The following is a 22,013-nucleotide window of genomic DNA, read 5'->3' as shown; positions in this document are numbered from 1 at the left end:
GGGGCTGTTCCAGATGTGCTGCCTCTTTACCTTCCCACCTGATTTCACAGACCACTGCACTGAACTCTGAACAGCCCTTTTACTGGTACCAGAAGAGCTTTGTACAATACATGTGAATTCACGTTTAGAGAAGATACTCTCAGCCAATTCCAAATGTTGTAACACTGAATTGTGGTTTAAAACTGGAATGCAAGGTTCAGTTCCATATTTAAGTTTAAAAATCAGCTAACTAGTTTTATCTGGGTTCAGTATCACTTTTGAGTAATGCAGCAATATTCTTTAAGTAAGTTGCAAGATTATTTTTCAGAAAGCACACCCCAGGAAAAGCACAAATAAATGATTTTCTTGTTAGTAGTGGCATACGAAAACATTTAATCACATCCAAAAGGATGAGGAGAAAAAGATCTACACTTCATATACATTTATTTAGCTTGCAGACAGAACTAAATACATTTCAGACTAATTCCAGAGCTAGTAAGAAAACTGCCAGGTATGATGTAGTACTTTTAAAATTAATTCACATCACCATAGCAAGTGAAAACAAGTCCATGGCATTTACAATTCATGTCTCAAAATTTCTTCTGCTTGCTTATTCCAGCAACCATTATCTGAGGTGCTTTGCATTTCTTCTGCCACTCACATTCACATTCCTGTCACAACCACACACACCAAACAAAAAAACCTCAAAAGCCACCATCCTTTTTGTCACAAAAATATCCCTGTACCTTCCTATAAAGCAAGTTCCACTATTTCACCATTTAATTGATACCTCTCCAGAAAAACTGAAACACATTTCTGATTGCAGTTCATCTGACTTGAATGATGTGACCTCAGAGTATTTATTCCTTCAAGTGTAACCACAGTAGCCAGGAAAACATCTCTTGCATTTTTTCAAAGCAGAAAAAAGGAACTTGAATTCATGAATTCTGTATTCTTGCACAACTCTGAAGTCCCTGCTTTTTTAATTATATGTGCTACCAAAATGTTCCATTTCAAAATGGTTCCTCTATTCAACATCATATGGATTCATATGATTCCCATCTATCATATGAGACTAGCTCCAGTTTCCTTGGTCCCTTCAATGTACTTTGTTCATGTGCTATATATATTTCTTTGAAAGCAATAACGAGGCTTTCCATGGAGGAAAATAAATCAGTCTAGACAAGCACACCAAGCCAATACAAGAAATCCCTTAGTTCAGTTTGTGTAGTTTAGTCAAAATGGTGACACTAATACTAGCTGACATCACTCCTTGTTTATCTTAACCATTTGGTTTGTGCTTCAGTCTATGCATTGCACAGGGACTATCATATTAGTCTTTGTATGCTATATAATCATTCTCATCTAGTTTTCACCTTTAGGAGCCAATAAAAGAAATATTTTATTAATAATGATTTTTTTATAGAAAGTGCATCGGAAGAACTTTACTGTACCTCTGCTATCTCAAAAGGTGAGCTAAACACCAGCTTAAACATTCCCTTCCAGCTTCCTTCCATACAGGCAACTGATGGATTCACCACACAGTTGCTGTAAATAAATTCAGAAATGCTCAAGAGCACCTCCCACTAGGTTGCTTCAGCCTGGTAAGAATTCAGCTGTACAATCAGGGTGTAGTGTCAACCACCATCTCAATACTTGCCCAGTTTCTCTCATAGGGTTTTTAGCCTGTGCTAAGCTCTATACTGTTGAGACACTGGTATCTAAGGTTGCAAAATCAAAACACTTCTTAGGTGGCATGGCTGGCAAGAGTGGCTTTGGAACAGATGTATGCTGACATCATTTAGGGTCTGCATTTCTTACTATTTTCTTTGCAGTTGTTAAAAAGATCTCACCCTGAAGTAGATAAATTCTATTACATTAGAAGTGGCATTCAACAGAAGAGGACAATGCATTTATCTTTCATCCTCCTGCGAAGTGAATAAACAAAATTGACTATGCCAACATACTAAAAATGGCAGTGGAAATAACAGTACTGTGTCATTGCCAAACACCCTACAAAGAACAAGAACCACTCCTCTTTGCCTATTGTAAGGTCTCTTTTTCACCTCTCATGTTTGTGTTTTCTCCCTCTCTTCAGGAATGCTGAGAAGTAATTGTGGCCTCTGTCCTATCACTACTAACCCTCCTCTTTACAGACACAGCAGCCCATCTGTTCTTAGGGTCTTCATCAATTATGCATGCTTGAGCATACTCTCCTTTCGAGGTACACTCCGAAAAAAACTTGGTTTAGTATAACTGCAAAGCTAAAAATTCTGTACTCTGCTAGGTATCTATAAAAAAAAAGACTCTTACTACAACTGCTTCTTTATATTGTATCAAATATGTCAGTATCATTGAAGTCTTTGTGATTTGCAGTTCAAGTGACTAATCACGGTAATAATTATCTTCCTTTCTGGTACACAGACTGAATTGTGGTTATGTAAGTTAGTTAAAGTCTATTTGGCATCTTCTGTGATTACCTATTAACCAAGCACTGGCAGCTTGCAGAGAACTATCCCTTTGCTAAAACAGAAATGCACAGCAGTTGTCAAAAACTCTAGATATACTCAAAATCCTTTTTATTGCAAAGGATTTGTTTGATTGCTATTACCCTTTCCTTCTTGCCTATTCCCCACTTCAGCCTTCAATATGCATATAATGTGCTTAAAAATACCACATATTTTAGGCAACTGGGCTATAATTTAGTCATATAACCCCCTCCACTCCCTTGTCCCCAGCAGGACCATAAATTTCCTTCTCAAGCTCAGCACACACATGTCTCTTCAGGGTAGCTCACAAACAGTAATATTTGAACCTGATCAAATCCCTTAAATGCAGATTGCAGCATTTGACCTAATTCCAAGTTCAGTGCTCAACTCAAAAAACCCAACACACACACACATGTACCCCCTCCAAAACCCACTACCACAACAACCAGAAAACACCAGTGCACTGAAGTGCTTGCAAGCTGACATTCATCTTGCTGGTAATAGAGCAGCTCCTGACAAGAAACCTTCAGTATGTCCCCTGCACCTTTCTGTAGCTTTGTCAAAAGAGAAACTCTTCCTTACTCTGGTATTAAAACCTTCAGGTCTCATCACAAGCACAGGGAAAAGGACTCCTTAGGCTTACCCCTTAAAAGGCTACAGCATTATGCTGACACACAGGACACAGCACCCTCTGTTTATATCTCATCTTGCTTTGTAAGGCAGATCAGCCACAAAGTAACATCATTTGTGGACTCAGCTGATGACACAGCTCCCCTGCAGCCCATGCCAACCACTACTGATGTCTCTTAGGTGTCTACTGCTTACCCTTGTAAAACAAGTGCAGTTTCCTGAACTGTCCATTAACCAGCAGGAAAAAGCATACAAGACAAAGGCTGATTGATGAAGAATCAGCATTCTGATGCAAAACCAAATACTCATCTCACACCAAAGCAAATCCATGACACATGGTGTCGAGTAGAGGACTAAAACTTATCTAAGAGGGACTATGACATCAAAAGTAAACTTATTTGGCAACAAAGCCAGTATTGTTTTAAGCTGCTTGCTGTAAAGGAACCTGAACACCGCACTTGCACTGCAGCTTTGGCATGGCTACCAGCAACATACTGGAAGTGTGAGAACTGCAATAGAGACAGAACATAAAATTTCAGAGGTCTGAAGGTCACTCCAGTCACCACTGTTGAATTCAGTGGACGAGACAAAGCTTCTTACCTGGGTTCTGGTTATAAAATGGTCCTCCATTCATCTGGTTCTGAAGGCTTGTCTGTGATGTGATGGAAGGAGGACGCCGATATGGCAAAGATCCCCCTATTGTCGGGGGGGTGTGCCGAGCTGCAGGCCTGTTCATGCTGTAGAACTGCACTGAGTGACCTAGGTTAGAAAGAGAAATGTATTAGCAAAGACAAGAATGATGCCTGCCTTTTTTGTACCTGCATTCAAGTTTCAAAGGCTAGGAAAGGTTTCTGTTTCTTTTTAAGACAGTCTGCATCCTAGGAGGAGAGAGCCAGTTCAGCTGCAGGACGCTGGATCTCTAAATAGCAACACAAAAAAACAACTCTCCCAACTGCCTGTACTCAGCACTGCTTACAAAAACCAGGAGGAAAATACAAAGGTGTCTAAGCTATAAAGCTTCAAAATGAAAGAAGATAATTCCCAGTTATCTATTTTAAATAATGGATTATAATAACTTCTTGCAAATTTATTTAGAAACCTGAAAAAAAAATACACCCCACAGTCCTGCAATTAAGGAACATATATGCCAAAACTAACTGTATGCCATTTCCAAGATTCAAAGCTGTTACCTTCTACAACTGAAAAAACACAATACTACCTATCTTAGTGCTGTTTAGAAGATACTTAGAGAGTCATTTGGGGAGAATGTTAGAAACTGCATGAAGGATGGAATAAATGAAGTCATCCTCAAAGATCCTGTGTCAGGGAGCTGTCAATTAAAACAACTCCTTAAAAACTTGCTCTCCATTTTCATCACTTCCTGTATCCAAGTCACTGATCCTGAATCTAAGCAAGCAATAAATAAAGCAAGCTATCTTCTGTGCTCACATAAAGTACTCTGGCGTATATACTGCATAGAACAGTAAATTGGATTTATTATACCCATATGGGTTATTACCCTCCACAAACTATTGTGCCTCCACCATTTGTCCTAGAAGTATGTTTCAGAGTTTGCAATAAAACAAGGGAAGAAAGGATGGTCACTGTGGTTGGGGAAAGAAGCAAACAGGGAAACAGAACAAAGGAATGTGCAATTTTGTAAAAATTACCTTGTCCTTCACTATGTTTTGAATGCTTTGCAAAACTTCACACTAGGTCAGTAAATGAAATGCAAGTTGCTCGGTCTGTTACTTGCTTCTAAGAGCAAATGCATGAACCAGAGATTCAGATTCCTCCCCTTTTTACCAATACATACATCTCAAAAAATGCCCTTTTTAGAGATGAGGAACAGATAAGAAAGAATCCACCTAGAATATAGGCTTTTCCACATTTTTCCTGATGTGTCTTCCAATGTGTCTGTCTCTCTGTTACTTAATCACTGGTGGTGATTGGGGGAGGGAGAAGAAACAGATCTAAGACGTTTTTAAGGACCAAAAACTACAACGTCATGAAGGGTAAACTACCCAGTCTCTTCAAATACTTTATTTCAGAGAAGTCATGCAAGAAACTTCAGTAAACCAAAGATCTTAAAAATAGTAAGTAACCTGAAACTTGTCTCACTGAATTGTGAATGAGAATTTATAGCCATTAAAATACTAATCTCTGCTTGATTGTGACTTGTTAAAAATACAGAAACAACATGGCTTAAGAACTGGGATACTGACTGCACCAAAACTGGAAAACCAATTGAGGGCCCATATGCCACAGCTCATCTTCTGAACATGAAAGTAGTTTAGAGAACAGGATCATCTTCCGATACAAAAATTCATCACAATTTAGAACCTTCTAGTCACAGGTATGGATTCTAGTGTAAGTATTTTCTTATTGTATATGAGCCACAGCAGCTTAAAGTAAATACAATTTCAAGTATGCTTCTGGCACCTGGTGCAATTCTTACTAGAAGAGATGCACACTAATAAACACACAAACCAATTCACATCCTTACAAGCAGCCTCCACTATAACAAAAACTACAGTATGTAGGTAGCTACACATGAATTTGCTGCCTAAAGGAGATCTTTACAATGCAGTTGCACCTCCTCATCAAAAGGTGATGCAGGACAGTGTCATGGTTGGTAAGTACTACACGCTGCAACTTCAGCACATGAAAAAATGAGAACTGTAGGGTGATTTCATAAGCACTTAAAAAAAAGGCAAATGGAAATATACACCCTAAGTACCACCTATTAAAACAAAATGCTCTAACACTATTCTGCATAATAAAAACTTGTATTTCACCTAATACTGAACATAAAAACCCTGCCCTTTTCATCAGGTCATTGAAGGGAGACTTGTCACTTTGAAAAAAACCAGCCATATAAATTATACTTTGCTAGATGTGCTTTTTTTTTATTCAATTAATGAAAAAAAAATCAGAATATCAGTGCTGGTTCCCTCAAAACATAATTACCTTATGAGGTTCTCAGTATCCAAACAGAAATAAAATTACAATTTAATAAATAATGATATAAATTTTTAAATAGTAAAATTATAAAATTAAATGATTGCTGCTTATACAGCTAGCACACCTTGACTTGTCTACTGTAACTATGACCTTAGAGTTGGGTATTAGCAGATATTTTCTAGTTGTAATTAAATTTTTTTTCGAATTATGAACCACTGCTTCTGAAGTAACTTTGTAATGCCTTGGACCATGACACATCTGGGTTCATCTGCCCAGCAGCTGGAGCAGACACTCACCTGCAGAGGGTGTGGAAGAAACAGCGGGGGGAGTTGGAGAGGTGAAGCCATCAGCAAGGGGCTGAGCTCCTGCAGCAGCAGCAGCAGCATCTGGGGCAGCAGAGGAAGGGGCAGGAGCAGGAAGAGTAGGGGCAGGAGTAGAGGTAGCAGGAAGGGGAGAAGTGCCAGCTGAGCCAGCAGGGGCTAAGTGAAGAGAGGAGGAAGAGGTGGAGTTAATAAGGAGATATGTTAGCAAGGATTAGAGAAAGCCTTTGACTCTTCAGCGTTAGCTATTTATTAGCTGCATCGTATTTTAGAATGCACGAGATGAGAGAACAATGGAGCTGTTAAAGAAAGACTCATTCCTGTGTAGATGGTAAATGAGGGTCAAGCAAATCCATGTCTTTCCAGGTCTGAAGGGAACAATCCAGAATTTTTCACTGAAATCCATTACTTTTGAAATACATCTTTACATTTTGTTATTTATTCTTTGATCTGTAGCACATCTACCTTTATCTTTTGTATGAAGTAGAAAATACAGAAGAAAGCAAAAAATTTCCAGCTCTTTGTCTCATAAGCATCATGTATTTCAGATCACATGCAAGCTAACTGTACACTCTTCTTCCTTGAAAAGGTTGAGCGAAGGAAAAAGAAGTACTAGTAACACTTCTATTTCTGGAAAGACTGGGGCAAATCAGGCTTGCATTAATGTAGTAGAGATTCATTCTGTGCCTGCTTCTCATTTAATCTAATTTTCTAACAACACGCTCCTTTGTATATGTATAAACAGCCAATGAAAAAAACATTTATTTGCTTTAAAGGACAAGAGAGAAGTTTCCCTCAGTCCACTGAAAAGGTACTGTGTCCTACCTTGTCACATGCAGGCAGCCAGGCCAAAAATTCTGATAAACAAATTAATACCTAAAAGCAGCATTACAGCACATCAGACACTCTCAGAAAAGACAGTACTTCACTCAAACTCATACTATCAATAGCAACAAACTCAGAGCCTTCCCTTGGAGTTTAGGAGACTGCAAATGCTAAAGGTTAATGCTGAGTCAGAAAAAGGAACAGCAAGTTTTCATTTACCTGGATAGACACTAGGAGGAGATGGTGTGGGAACAGCAATGGGAACACCTACACTTCCACTTCCACTGTTCTCTCGACTGCTGCTCCGACTACTTGGGTGGCTTCCTCCACTACTCCCACTGCTGCTGCAAGAAACCAAAATAACCAGGGTGTGAATATACTGCTGTGCATGCTGAAACACAAGATCCCTCATACAGCATCTTACTAAACCAGAGAAGCACCAGGGAAGAAGAGAAAGGAAACAAGGATGATATAAAACCATATAAAGCTGGGGTTTCCTAAAACTCTTCACTTTGACTACAACACAACAGGTTCTTCAGTTAGTCTTAGTGAACTTGCCCCAAAATGGAACCTCAATCAAAGCACATCATTCCAGGATTGCTAAACCCCTACAGAGCCAATACAGATCTTTTTCCTGTAACTTTAAAACATGTAGACAGCTTAGGCTGTGATTCATACGCTTTCATATGAGACTACTACAACCTAGAAATTGTACGATAGCAAAGTAGAAGTCAGATTTCTTATATTTTAAGTCCATCTGTTTAGCCACCCTCAACTGCTTACCATGTTTAACAAGTAAGGATTTCAAGGGAAGTTTTTAGACCCATCATATCATGAAACTTTTATTATCCTAGAGAAAAAGCTAGTCTTCTGCAGAACCTTTGCTAATTCAGTTAAGCTTTATGTTGTTTGAAATCCTCAAAATACAATGCTCTTTTTTCAGCTACTCAATCTATCAACACCAAAGACTGTTCAAAAATGTCAACTATAAGCATACTATGCAGCCCTTCAACATGTAGAAGGCAAGTTGTGTACAGTGCCTTTCCCCAGTTCTGTAAGCATTTAGTAAAATAGTATCTACCTCCTTGAAAGACATCACAATCTCAGCAATTTATTAAGTATGTAACTAACTGACAGCCCTAAAACTGAGGTGACTAGGGGATAAAATGATATCTCAACATGATTCACTATCATGGTTTTATTGGTGCTCATTCTCATCATGGCCAATGACAGTCACAGTCTGTATGATGACTTGGCAAGCCCCACTGCAGAGGTAGGTGCAGACGGATTTGACGTTTACCACAGCATGTTTTGGCCACATGTTTACACAATGCCAAGAACACTGTGTGCAGGACTGAGTACCTGTATGTGCGGTTCCTCTGGTTGACAGAAGCTGTTCTCACGGGGCTCTGCTGCGACGGAGCCATATTGCGCGTTGGGCTAGGCACGTAGTCGTTGGGTACCACCGGGGGACGAACCGGCTCCAGGGTACGATAGGGGGAGTGACGCCTACACAAGCATGAGCATACTTCAGAAGCAAGACAAACTCAAAGATTTTTCATTCTTTAAAAGACAGCTACATGCTAATCAGTAATGTAAGCTAAAAAAATGCGGGTTTTTTTTCTGCAAGTTTGCAGTACCTACTTGATAGGATGAGAAAAAATAATTAAGGATGTTCTTCATGTACTTCAACCTTCCTATTAATAAACTGTCTTGCCTGGCCCATTCTTGATTTAAAAGTAAGCCATTATCTTGTATTAAAATAAAGCACCAGAGTCTGTATGACTATACATAGTCACATACCAGCAAACAGCATTCATCACACAACACATTTTCCTAAGGTCAAAGTCAAGTTCATAGACTTAACAGGCAAGTTCCTTTATAACACACACAACAAATAATTAATGACCAGTGCCACGTACTAATTTTTCAGCTGTTTAGCACTACCTGTCAAAGCCGCACAGTTAATGACATTTTACTCTGAAGCATGTAGCTGTAAGTGTTCTGCAATGAGAACAAGGTTCCTGCTGGCAAAGGCTGATGATGCCCACTGTCTTCTGGCAGAAGCACACTAATATATATGACCAGATCAGTATAAGAGGATGCAGATATAACACCTCTTGACCTTTATGAATGGTTAAAATAAAACAAAAACACCCCTCACACTACAGAAAAAGAAAGAATCTTCCAACTTTTCCCTTCTGTACACCAAAGCCATTTACCCATTCGGTAACTGCACTTACCCAATAGTTCCTTTTCCTGACATGGGTGGACTTGGTGGCTTCTGGGTGGGTGGTGTTGTACGAGGCAGCCCACCCATCTTCATGTTCTGTGTGCTGACCTGCACAAAGAACGGGGAGAAAAACGGCCTTCGCTAAGCTCAGGTTCTAGGGGGAGAGACACTGAGAAGCCTTTAGCAATTAACTCCAAGTAGGGGAAGGTTTAAACAAACAAAAAATTGAGAGGCCATGCGTTTTATATGCAATTTCCACTCTGCTAGAAGTCAAGAGTTACGCTCAAAGGACTCTTTATTACATAGGTTTTTTTAAATTGTGTATTAAAAAAAAATAATTGAACTTGCCCTTAGGCTATCACATGAACATTAACCCACTGACAATAGAGACACTGCACCTAACTTGGTTGAACCTCCCATTCATCTTTTGAGATAAAGGCAGTTATTTCACACTGCACTACTGAATGGTGAATTTGCAAAAAGATTTTTGAATACTATCTAAAAATACTAAGGCTTATCTAATAGGCCACGATCTAATGTGATTTATACAGATATAGAAAGTCAAAGTAATCTATAAATAAGACCCATTAATGTTTTCATGCTTTCACAGCATATAAAATTTTTAAAATACAATATTTACTGTCAATATTAGTGATGTATATGTAAGCATAGCAAAAAAGCTACACTGAGAAACATACAAAGATGCATATTTCCCCCCCCCCCCCCAAATTTGTAGCAATTTAATCTCTAAGAAATGACAAATAAATGGACAGGGAAAAAATATTTAGCAGTGATGTGATATAACTGCAGCTGTCCACTCCCCTCTTTCAGGTTAAAATACTAATGAAGTAAACCTTACACAAAAGAATTTACTCTTAACTTCTTGTAAAAACTCATTTGCATTCCTGACTGATTGATCAATCTAGGAATCATAAACAATTGTTACCAGTGTAGGCATTTTGCTTCTCTGTGGTCTGCCAGCCAAGCATAATTCTCTGCATCCTTACAGGAATCAGTACATGCTCTGCTTACAAAACAGCTTTGATTCACAAACGTTCAATCTACTGCTTAGACACAGAGATATTCAACAAACCTAAACAAGTATGCTTACATCCCTTTTGCTGTTCTTCCTGTCATGCTCTATTTCACAGTGGTTTTTCTCTCCAAAACGTAAGCCTTGGCTCCTGCCCTCACCTCCCATATAAAAACAAAACAGCCATCAAGGCATTCAGAGTATTTGCAAACATCATTAAAGCAAATTACTCCTTTAAAATTTGATTATAATAACTCCCTTAAAACCTTGGCAATGTTTAGATTTGTGAATTGATAAATAATGACAACAGTGTAAAGAGTAATGTATTCAGTATTCTAATCCCCTGAAACTTGATTCCCTGACTCTAAATAATCCTAGCGCTATCACATTTTCAATCTGCTGGGAGGAAAAGAAAACCAAGCATTGGAAGAGGTTTCTTTTTTGTCAGATTCAAAAACAGATGTTTGGATTTAGTTGTGCAAGAGTACTTTGTAATGTCAATTTAAGACAAAATTATTTTGTACTGCATTATAAAGTCCTTTAAGCCAACTCTAAGCAACAAGAAATCTAAAGTTAATTCAAGTGAGGGATGAGGTAAGCACTGAACTACAACTATTTGAAGGGAAAAGGGGAAGTGTAAAATGAAGTATATTTTATTCTATACACGGAACATTAAAGAAACAGCAAAATCTGATTTTTTTTTTTAAAGTTGCAGCACCCCCTGTATTTCCTCTTTCATTAAACACACATGCTTCACTCACCTACCTACTTGAGTGGTCAAAAAAAACCAAACCCACAAATGAACAAAATCCACCTTAATTAAACACTTACTGAATTGTCACTTGCTATATTACACTATTGTTTCTGACCAGATGATATAACCACTAGCTATCGCTTTACAGTTAATACAGAATTCCATATATTTAACCACAAAGAATCTTATTTTATATACAATCACTGCGAGAACAAAAAGGAAGTTTTCGGCTTCCACTGGGCTACAGCTACATGAATAGAAAGGACAGTTGAGGTGGAGGATGCTGTGACATCACACCATGCACAGTAAGAAGCAGAGGCAATTCTTGCCTGACTAATGCAGAACTCCAGTGACTGCAAAACACCTTCATTAACACTATAAATAAATATATCCTTGACATAGGATGGCAAGAAAGCTTTAGAAAACGTGGCCAAAGAAAAAGCGATCCTTTCTTAGCCCAGAAACTTAGTCAACAAGAAGCCATCCTTAAAGCTGAAAGATGGGGAAATACACTGACAGCAAGCTTAGTTTCAGGCTCTTTGAAATGACTTTTCAACATCGAAATTGAAATGTTCAAAGAGCAAGTAATTAAAATTTACAGGGCTGTCTTCAAATCTGACAGGACCGATGGCTTTAAGATCAGCCACTCTAAGTTAACCCTATGCATGTAGCTTTCCCTTTGGCTTACTGCCGAATAATCACAGAAAATAAATTCAAAATCTAAAATTATTCCAGCAGTTCTGATCAAAATGGACAAATCTGTGGAACTAAAAGCATGCAAGATGCTTAAAAAAAAAAAAAAAAAAAAGCCAAAACGTAAAACTATACAAGTTGCAACTTCAGCTGAGATACAAAGATTCCAACATTTCCAAATGTCTCCTATGATACTTCCACTAGGGGAGGAAAAAAAAAAGCCATTAATGCTGCCTCTCTTCCAAACTTTACTGCCTTTTCCAGTATGCATATGTGGTTGTAAATACAGTTTCCATACACAAATCCTCATCCACACACATCCATCTCACAAACTCCTAAAATCCAAAGCAACCACCAGAACTCAAGGTCACATTTGTTGTCAAGTTTCAAAAATCTGTTTTCTAGAGTAAGTTGGTATTTGCCAGAAGTTGCACTGTCTCTGACATAATTTCCTCTCTGGGTCTGCACAGCTGCAGCTACCCAGATGCAACTGATTTCACGAGAGGGTGAAAGCAGAGGAATGCATCGTTTGACTGCAGGACCCCACTGATCTGGGGCTGGTTTCTAGTTTAGAGCTTGCAAATTATTTTAAGCAAATGCGTGGCAAAACAGGGCCTGCAACCAGAAACACAAAGAAGTGTCTCTGTCTTGGCTCACAACTGCCAAAACAGCTACCCACTGTGCTAAAAACAGAAAAAATAAGAGTGGCAGTAATGATTTGGGCAAAAAGCTCAGGAAAAATCCACAGCTGACAGGAGGAAGACAACCCTGTGAACGGACAAGTAGGGCACAGGGTCTGTGCAGAATACACATAGGGATTTTTCCAATTTTTTTTTTTTTTGCCTCTTTCCATGGAAGAAAAAAAGTGAAAAATACTACCAACTGAAGTCACATGGTAGAACACCAAAAAATTCTAGTGAGATCTTGGTTAAGCTTTATTTTTACTGGATACCTTGCAGAAGCTTTTTATAAACGAATTAGCAAGCACCTGCACTACAGAAACAAATGTCTTCCTCCAAAGCTGTAACTTTGTCAGCACTGGAGCTGGAATTGCAAGTTTTGCTGAAGAAGAAGCTGCAGAAACAACTGAAGATACGCAGATCCTTGTTAAGTAACACAACCTGGAGGATGCTCTGAGATCCAGCTCCACAGCAGCCCCATAAAATTAACTCTAAGGAATGGGTCCCATGGCCCATTCTGTTTCAAAGAGGTACAGTAGTATTGCATCCACTATTTCCTGTATTGAGCTACAGTGCCAGTTTTAGAAGGCACCATCTGATGACTTTGAAACACAAACAGGACTGATAAGAGCCCTTAGATAAACTATCATTTTTAGTTTATTTTTTAAGTAAGACTTATTTGTCCAATTTCTGGTTTCGGCAACTAGTTTTCCCTAGATTCCAGTGACTAAATCTTAATTGTCCTACCTATGACTGGAGTTTCCTTCATAGTTACATTTTTAGAAACATTTAACACACTGAGTTTCTTTAGCACTCCACTGTGTAAGAAACTTACAGTGAAATAAACCGGTTAAAAACGAGGAATCCTGCAGTACACTCCATTTAATTCTTGGGAATGTTTTCATGAGCACAAAAGCTCACTGGACAAGAACTGCAGAAATACACAGTTGCTCATATGCAATATGTGGTCAACAGATGTGCAAAAACCATTTGCACCAACCCCCTGTATTTACCTGGCTGTGAGGCACTTACCTGCAACAAAGCTTTCAATCCACACTTTTATTCTTCTCAAGAATATCTTATTGTCAGTTCAATTAGCAAAACCAAGTGACATGGGGGTTTGGCCCGGGGATTTTTTATTTGTTCGTTTGTTTGTTTGTTTGGGGTGTTTTGTTCTGGGTTTTGTTTTTTAAAAATCCCAAATACCAGATTCCACACAATCAAACCTCTGGAGGAGCTACTTTCTAAAGCTGAACTCAGCCAGAAATTTTTAAGTGGTGCTCTGTGGTCACATTGTATTTTCTAGAACTTTCAGGATGTCAAAAGAATAATCTTTTTGCCCAAAATCTGTTAAGAAGAAGTGTCCTATCAGAGATGTTCCATGGACTATATTCAGAAGCTTCAAGCAGCTACACAACCTTTTTGAGCCAATTTTATACCCAGTTCCAGGAAAAAACCCCACTTAAGGCTGAATGAAAATTACCTTTCCATACTTTGCTTCAGCTTCTTAATGCTACAAGAACAGAGTTTTGCTACCTCAAAGTAAATTCCTGTTCAGGCTGTGCTCGGCCATTTGAATGTCTAATTAAACCATACATTTGTCTTCTGATTAACCAGATTATATGGAAGTGAAATGTATTAATTTCGGCCCTGATTTAGCCAATGACCACAACTAGAAGCTTCACCAGGTGAGTTAACTTGTTTTGACCACATTCACCTATGTAAAGTAAGTGAAGAACCAAGTCTGGTAAAATACAAAAAGGCTAAAACAATGTAATTTTCAATTGGATTTCCTGACAGGAGATGCTACAGATACTCCTGTGTTTTGTCATTGGAATTTTAACCCAAATCTGTTTAAAATTTCAATTTAAGTTACCCAGACACAAGCATAGTTATTCCTGCCACAGCCAGTCCAGTTCATATTGTAGCTGCTAGCTAAGACTAAGGTTTTTCTGCAGCCATGAAAAATAAATGGAAGCTAATCACTTCTTATTCAATCACTCATAAGTGAGGTAAAATAACCATTCACACAGAACTGGGGTTAGTAATTGCCTTTTAGTTTTCTTCTTTCAGCCTAATGTACAGTGACTACAGTGACACTTGAAGAGTAAGTCAGGTCCACTGACAGATGCTTTTTGCCTTTTTTGTTTTAAACCCTCATGTTTTGGCAATGAGAAGTTGATTGACACATTGTGATTTCTCAAATCAAATTTCTAACAGGTTCACTTTACTAAAAACAAATATTTTAACTGGTGTTATAATGAAAAAACATTATTTTCATTCCAAATCTATAAACAGAAAGCATTATTTTCTCTGAAAAGCTAAAGAGACTCTTGTTGCCACAGCAGATGATGCACAGATATGGCAGTTCACACATAAGATATAATTATACAATTTTAAAACCTTTTTTAGGATAGTCATTACTTGTTTATAACTGCAACTGCAGAGAGCAACAAAGAAAACTCAGTTTGCAAACTGGATTTTTAACAACACTGAGAAAACCATCACCCAATATGAATTGTGTCCAGAATAAGACATATTCAGTGTTAGAGGTATCTGTTTTGCGTGGACAGGCAGGAGATATATTCTGCAACTCTCAAATTCAAAGCATTTAAACACTATGTGAGTTGAAATACAGTATGGCTCTTACACTTACGTAAAAATAAATTTCAAATGACATGAGACAATTCTCTCACTTATTAAAAATTTTCCATTGTTATCAGATCCGCTACATACACTTACATACCTTACAAAAAGTACCATCTGGCCAATTCCATAGGAACATTGTGGGGATATCTACAGTAACACCTGATTTGACAGGCAATCTTCTTGGGAATTTGCAGGATTTTCTTTTAGTTTTTTTCCAGTCACAGAAAATACTTAAATACCAACCTGGAACTTCCTTCAATTAACATATGTATACTACATATTAGCACTCTGTGTTCTAAGATACAGTTCCCTCTTAAAAACTGTGGCAGCTGATACTAAAAATCTTTCATTCCCTCTTTCCCCAAACCAGCTGCATTTCAGGAGATTATCATATACTCAATAAAGGCTATAACCAATCTATTAATTAATGTGCTTTAAACCCCAACATAAAATCATTTAACTTCCTTTAACTGCCTAATTAATTTGATGGTTTTTATTGCTGCTTCTGCTAACATTTAAACCACTAATATCCTTGAGAATTTGATGTACTTCAGTCTGAGGTCTTTGATGGACTACTCATTTAATATTCAACTAAATAAATCAGCTTGTTCTTTAAGGGTTATTAAGTATTTTCCACAATTATCAAACTTGTGAAAGTTTCCACGTATGAGTGCTTCTAAGTATTTAAATAGTGCTAGCAGTTTCTGAAAAAAAAATTAGAATACTGCAACTTTAAAAAATAATATACAGATTTGAATTTGTTCCACAGCTTTGGTGCTCATTATCTGAGCAAGCACCGAAACATTAACCCCAATCAAACCATAACTTACACCGTATATAGGATAAAAAGACTATTACACAGGGGGAGGCTCATACACAGCTGCTATCTATCTACTGTATCTTTTTGCTACACAAGGATAGCACAACATCCCTTCCTTGCAAATGATCTGGTAGATATGCTGAATGCAGTCGGTATTGTGCCACAAAGCTTTTAAAATTAATTGTGTTAGCTTCCTTACATAAACACATCAATTTCTATCACAGAATGCTTATCTGCAATGAAGTCTCTCAACAGAAGTTCTGCTACACTGCAGGGAGAGTGGGTGTTGTTTTAAACAATCAGTAACAGTCACGTTAATCATCTCCCCGTGTGTAATAGTCTCAGAAGAAGAAGAATGGAAATCCAGCCCTGGGGTTTCTTACCTTAAATCTAAGCAACCACTTAATGCATAAATGGAGCAAATGAAAGAGGTAAGGAAAAAAAGCATTGAAAGGTTAGTTGGAACTTCAGGATATGAAGAGAAAGGAAAAAGAAAGAAAAAAGTTAAGCATTCAGCATTAACAAAATAATGTATCGGTAGATCATAGAAAGAGTGGTTAAAGCAGAATGTCATGAACAAAAGATTTTCAAGCTGAAACTTTTAACATACATTGACCACAAAGCCTTTAGATTAATACCTTAAAATTAATGTTCAAATGCTTGTACACTGTTTACTCAAGCTCTGACAGTGCCAACAAAAAGGCAGCTTCTTTCAGAATGGATCGTGAGATCTAAGATGGATTAACTTCAGAGATTAATTTCTTTAGGCTGTCAAAGAATAGCCTTATCAATGAGCCTGAGCTCATTTAAATTGTTGCATGCATTAGCACACTTACAACTAGCTGAACCAAAATAAATAATATTCAGCTCTAAAATATTCAGCTAATATATGTTCTCTCCTAGACAATGCTGTTAGTTAACTTGATGCCATGCGATACTTCTTAAACATCAAGAGCAAATCATGACTTCTTGTAAGAAGTACAACACTCTACCTGGATACTGCACTACATATCAACATTTTCTAAACTACATATAAAGATATTAACCAACAGCAAAATCTTATTTTAAAGCCTAAGTGCTAGCTTTTAGCACTAAGACCTGCATCTTAGTGGCACAATACCATGTATCTTCTTTCCCCATAATAATTTCCATCCAAAAAACTAGTCTATCCATCTGAATGACCTGTTTTCAGTTCAGTTAATCTAAACATATCATTAAATTCTTTACACCTTTTGTAACAGAACAGTAAATATGCAGAATTCCAACAGTTGAGCATCCAGAGTGACTAATCTGTTTCATCCATTTAGAAGAGACCCTAATGTATTAAAAAGGAAACATAATCTCATTTACTAGAAAATCTCCTGTCTTTGAGTTTAAAGCTCAGCTGATCTATTAACCAATATGTTCTCAGCTTCATACAGCAACACTGGGAAACCAGATTCCCCTGTCCTGGCCAGAGCGACCAGTTACACTGGAAGGTCCATGAGCAGCGACCTCAGCAGCACTGCCTGATAATTACTGTGCCTTAATACACACCACTCTGAATGGATCACTTTTTTTTTCATCCTCTTGACTCAACGAACTCTTTGGAGGGAAGAACAGATTGGAAGACTTTGCAACTCAGGAAACATTTGAAAAAATTGAAAGCAAGTCTCTCACACAAGAAGTTCTTTAGATTTTTGCAGCATTGTAGCTTCAGGGAAGGAAGATGAGGAGAGACTGCTGGGATGAAACAAAAACACTTGAATTCTTTCACACCTTTTAAGAAACCATAATGTAGAGCAGCCTTTCCTGAACATGGTACTCACTGATGCTTCAAATTTTTGAATGGAAGGAATAAGATTCTCAAGTGCCTATACAACTTCTCTCAGCATGGCATACTGAATTTCTTTTCTCTCCTGTATTATTCTCTGTCCAGTTTGTCATCGTTCTTGGGGGCTGCAATGAATGCCTGCTGCATTAGCATTCTGACTGTCCTGACAATACATAGTTCTGTGTCCAAAGTACTAGAGGGGAAGCCCTACAGCAGAAAAAGGACAAAGAATGTGGACTGAGGCACCCTGATGCTAACTGGAAATTTAATGCTATTTATGCAGTAACTCCTCCTGAATGTTCATGTGAAGGGAAGAGCTCAAACAATAAAGAGCTATCAATACAAAAATTTAAAGCTTCTATCTTCTCTTTTTTCCCTCTGTTCTACAGCCAGAGATCTAGTAAACTAATCTGTAGTTACTCAATCAGAACAAAACCAACAGGTTCATAAGCACAACTGGCCACTTTTTCCCCATCAGGAAGAGTTGTTTTTTCTTCTATCCTAAACACAGGATTAACCTGATTTGAGCACATCTATGATCTTAAAAAATCACAGGCAAATGGATGCAAATGCCCATTTGAGTCACCATCCATTTGATGAACTATGTTCTTTCAAAAGAACATAATTCATTGCATCACAGTGAGTAAGACTCTGCTACATTGAGGTAAGTGGGATACCAATTACAATGATTTAGAGCCAGTGCTAAATAAGATTGTGCTGCAGAGCAATTACAAACTATTCTTTAATGAGTTCTAAAATAATCTCCTTAAAACAAAAAGTGATTATTAAAATATTAGCAACAGCAATCCTACAGGTTAATATGCTCCATCCATATCCAGAAGGAGTTCTGCTGACCTGCACAAATTCAGAATTTTTAAGAACTGGTAGTAGATTTTAACACAGGACTGATAATAATTTTCTGGTCAAAACTAGTTATTAATGTTGGGGCTTTTTGTTGTTTGGTTTGGTTTTCCAAATCATGCTTAAAGAGTCACTTGTATTCTTAAAATCTGTTTAGACTTTGACTCATTGGGTAAGAAATGGGGGAAAAAACCACCTTCTGTTAACAAACAATATGTTGAGTAAAATTGCTTGGGAAAGATATTTAAATCAAACTGTTCAAAATTTGAATTTTAAGAGTTAGGTTAAACAACATATTGGCATTTAAATGGCTGTCCAGGCAGACAATTCAAATAGAACAACATAGATAACCTAATGCAGTTAGGAGTCCAGCAAAAGAAATTCTGGTATACTTTGACTGGAAGAAGCATCTTACCTTACTGCTACTTAGCAGGCTTACAGATTTGTTAGTTTGTCATGTAAAAATGACACCACTTTGTGTTATTTACCTTTCTTTTCCTGGAACTTTAACACTGTCAGTGTTCTCATTTCCGTATTGGTCTTCCTGGCAGCACAAGTTAACAATGAGCTCACACCTGCTAAGACTGTGTTTACATTCAGGATGTGCTTTTAAAAATGCATTATCTAATCTCACACGTGATATTACTGCTGTTGTGTACACTGATCTAACAGCCACCAGTTGTGTCTCAGTCTGATCTTTGTCCTGAAATTCCTCCTTTTTTCCTAGTCTTAAAAGGGAGAACCAGCTGGCTTCGAACTTAGCAGTAATATTCCCATCCTGAAACCCCATATGGCACAGAAGTTGTAGAGAGCTCACTTTAACAAAGCATGTCAATGGGTATGTGTATAACTGACTCTGACAGAAAGAAGAAAAGGGAGCACATAATCCTTCTCATGCAAACCCTTTCTTCGGGTGAGCTTCAAAGTAAACCAGTGGCAATTACAGCTGGATCATACTTTGTGGTGCTAATTCAGGCAGAAAAGTGATGGTCATTAGCCTTTCAGTCCCCAGGTATATCCCTGGCAACTGATTCAAACAATAGTAGCATCACACAAATTGGTATTCAGAAACATTTTAAAAGGTGAGACTCACAGTCCCAAGTATCCTCAGAAATAAAATTCAGTGCGTTTGCAAGGTTTAGAAACACTGGGGCAAGGGAAGAGGAACGCGGACAGGACTCCTCTTATGTTTACAGACACACTGTCCAGGCAAGGAGAAACTGGTATATTACCATGAAAAGCATCAGGTTATTTTGAAAATATACAAAGACAATGTATTTGCAGTTTGGCTGTTTTAACAACATCACCTACCTTCACTCCATGTCCAATATCATCTAGAATTGTATAATCAATAGGTTTCCTGATGTAGCGAACTGGTCGCTCCAAGTTAGCTGGTGCAATGATTTTGTGAGTTCTTGAGGTGTTTTTGTTTGTAGTCAAGATACCAATTTCTCTTCTAGCAACTTTCTCTTTGTGAATGTCCACCGTCTACAAAAGACGCAGTGTATTTACTAACAGTGGTATGCATTGGAATACAGAGTCAGTATGAAAAAAATCAAATCAGTTCTACTGTTTCAAAGATCTCTACACTGTGCTAAACATATCACTACATATACCTGTTTACATCACCTTTCTTCAATTTGCTGTTGAATTTGCCACCTCTAAACCCACACTAATAGCTATGAGTTCTCTGAGGTTTCCGTTACTCTCATTCTTTACAGTTTCACAATATTCCTTCTCCTTTCCATTCTCAGTAATTCACATTAATTCACTGAAACTATTTTATAAAATTCCTTCACTTATTCTTTTTTATTTTACAATTGCTCTCTAAGCCTGTCTTTGAAATAGGCTCCAACTAGATGAAGTGTAAGGATACCTTCCCAAACCTTGATTTTATGACCTGAAAAACAAATCATAAGCAGGTTTTCTTACACTGCAAAAGTTTGCTAAATTGGGACTGGTAGTCATATGATAGAATAAAATTTCACACAGACAAATTGAAAAAGTGTTTCAGTCATTACAAATCACTGATTATCACAAAGCAGTGATTAGATTTTAGAAGGTGCTCCATACTAATTCACCCACGATAAAGCGAGTGGTTAAGCCCAGTGCCTTCACTTTGAATGCCTGAGGCCAACACTGAAAATCCTTCACTTTACATATACAATCAGTACCACGGGAGAATCTCTGGTGTTGAGGCAAAGCCTGCTGAAAATTCATTGCCTAAAAACATGTACTTGAATCTTGTTCAGTAATAAGACTAGGCAAATGTTAGCAACAACTCTATCCTTCCCTTCCAGGAAAATACAAACTCTTAAATCATGGTGCATGGAATTGCTTGCCTTGTATAAAACAAAAATAGCTCCTTGTTCACATAATAGTTTTCCTTATGGGAAATTTGTGAACAATTTTAGTTACAGGATAAAACGCAAAAGTAAAAAAACAGTCAGAATCAGCCAGAATCCATTAGGATTTCTGGCCACTCATAGGATTTCTTGTTACCACTTCAGTGATCATGAATGGCATCAAGCACTTTGCAGTTAGGAGAGAGGCTCTGCAGTAACTAAGGAACGGGTACAAATGAGAACTCATTTTCATAACACACATTTTTTCCCATTTTATTTTTCTGAGGGCAGGGTTTGGGGCAGTGGGATTGGTTACACTGTTTTACCCTTTTGTTTGTATTACTGATTGCAAACCAAGCAAAATAGAACCTGTGTTACTTTCTGCAAGCATCACAACCTTTAAAATTACACAAAATTTTAAAAATCACGAACAAACAAAAACCCAAACCATTTCCAAGAAGTTGTTTCTTCACATACATTTTGAGAGGATTTCCACAAATACCAGGGGCATTATATGGACACTTACATTACTTACATTACAAATCAACCTTTTGCAACTTTTCTAAAACTAAATACAGCTTTGTCATGCACATTTCTGCCACCTCTAGTTCCACCTGCCTAGAACTGTAACGTTTCCAATAAAGGTGTACGGCTATTTATTAAAATAAAGCTACAGGAAAATAGATTATTCAAGGTCAAAATATGTTGGCAAACCTCTCTTGGGAAAGCTTGAGTTTGTTGAGCAATGATTTGAAATTTGATAGGGGTAGTTAAACTGAGACATCCTCACAAAAACCCACCCAGATCTGGCCAGCTTATAAACTCTGCAGAAATCCATGGTCCATACAAGCTTAACAGAAACATGCATATTTCTGAAACTAACAACTAAACCACTCCCCAGTCAATTCACCACAGTCCTTCCTGA

At 37.7% G+C, this 22,013-nt stretch overlaps 1 protein-coding gene across 1 annotated transcript in view; it reads right to left on the bottom strand.

The window, feature by feature from the left end:
- ABI2 (abl-interactor 2) overlaps nt 1-20,225 on the bottom strand; it is a 26,051-nt gene extending 5,826 nt beyond the window's left edge. The window contains exons 1-5 of the mRNA XM_009073450.1: nt 20,055-20,225; nt 9,451-9,548; nt 8,570-8,716; nt 7,427-7,551; nt 3,699-3,857 (exon numbers count right to left, since the gene is read on the bottom strand). Of these exons, the coding sequence (XP_009071698.1) occupies nt 3,699-3,857; nt 7,427-7,551; nt 8,570-8,716; nt 9,451-9,533 (514 nt within the window). The 5' untranslated portion in view covers nt 9,534-9,548; nt 20,055-20,225. The remainder of the gene's footprint in view (nt 1-3,698; nt 3,858-7,426; nt 7,552-8,569; nt 8,717-9,450; nt 9,549-20,054) is intronic.
- Between the last annotated feature and the right edge of the window lie 1,788 nt (nt 20,226-22,013).

This window comes from Acanthisitta chloris, unplaced genomic scaffold (genome assembly GCF_000695815.1).
Source record: "Acanthisitta chloris isolate BGI_N310 unplaced genomic scaffold, ASM69581v1 scaffold24520, whole genome shotgun sequence".
NCBI lineage: Eukaryota > Metazoa > Chordata > Aves > Passeriformes > Acanthisittidae > Acanthisitta > Acanthisitta chloris.
This window is presented reverse-complemented; position numbering and strand designations above follow the sequence as displayed.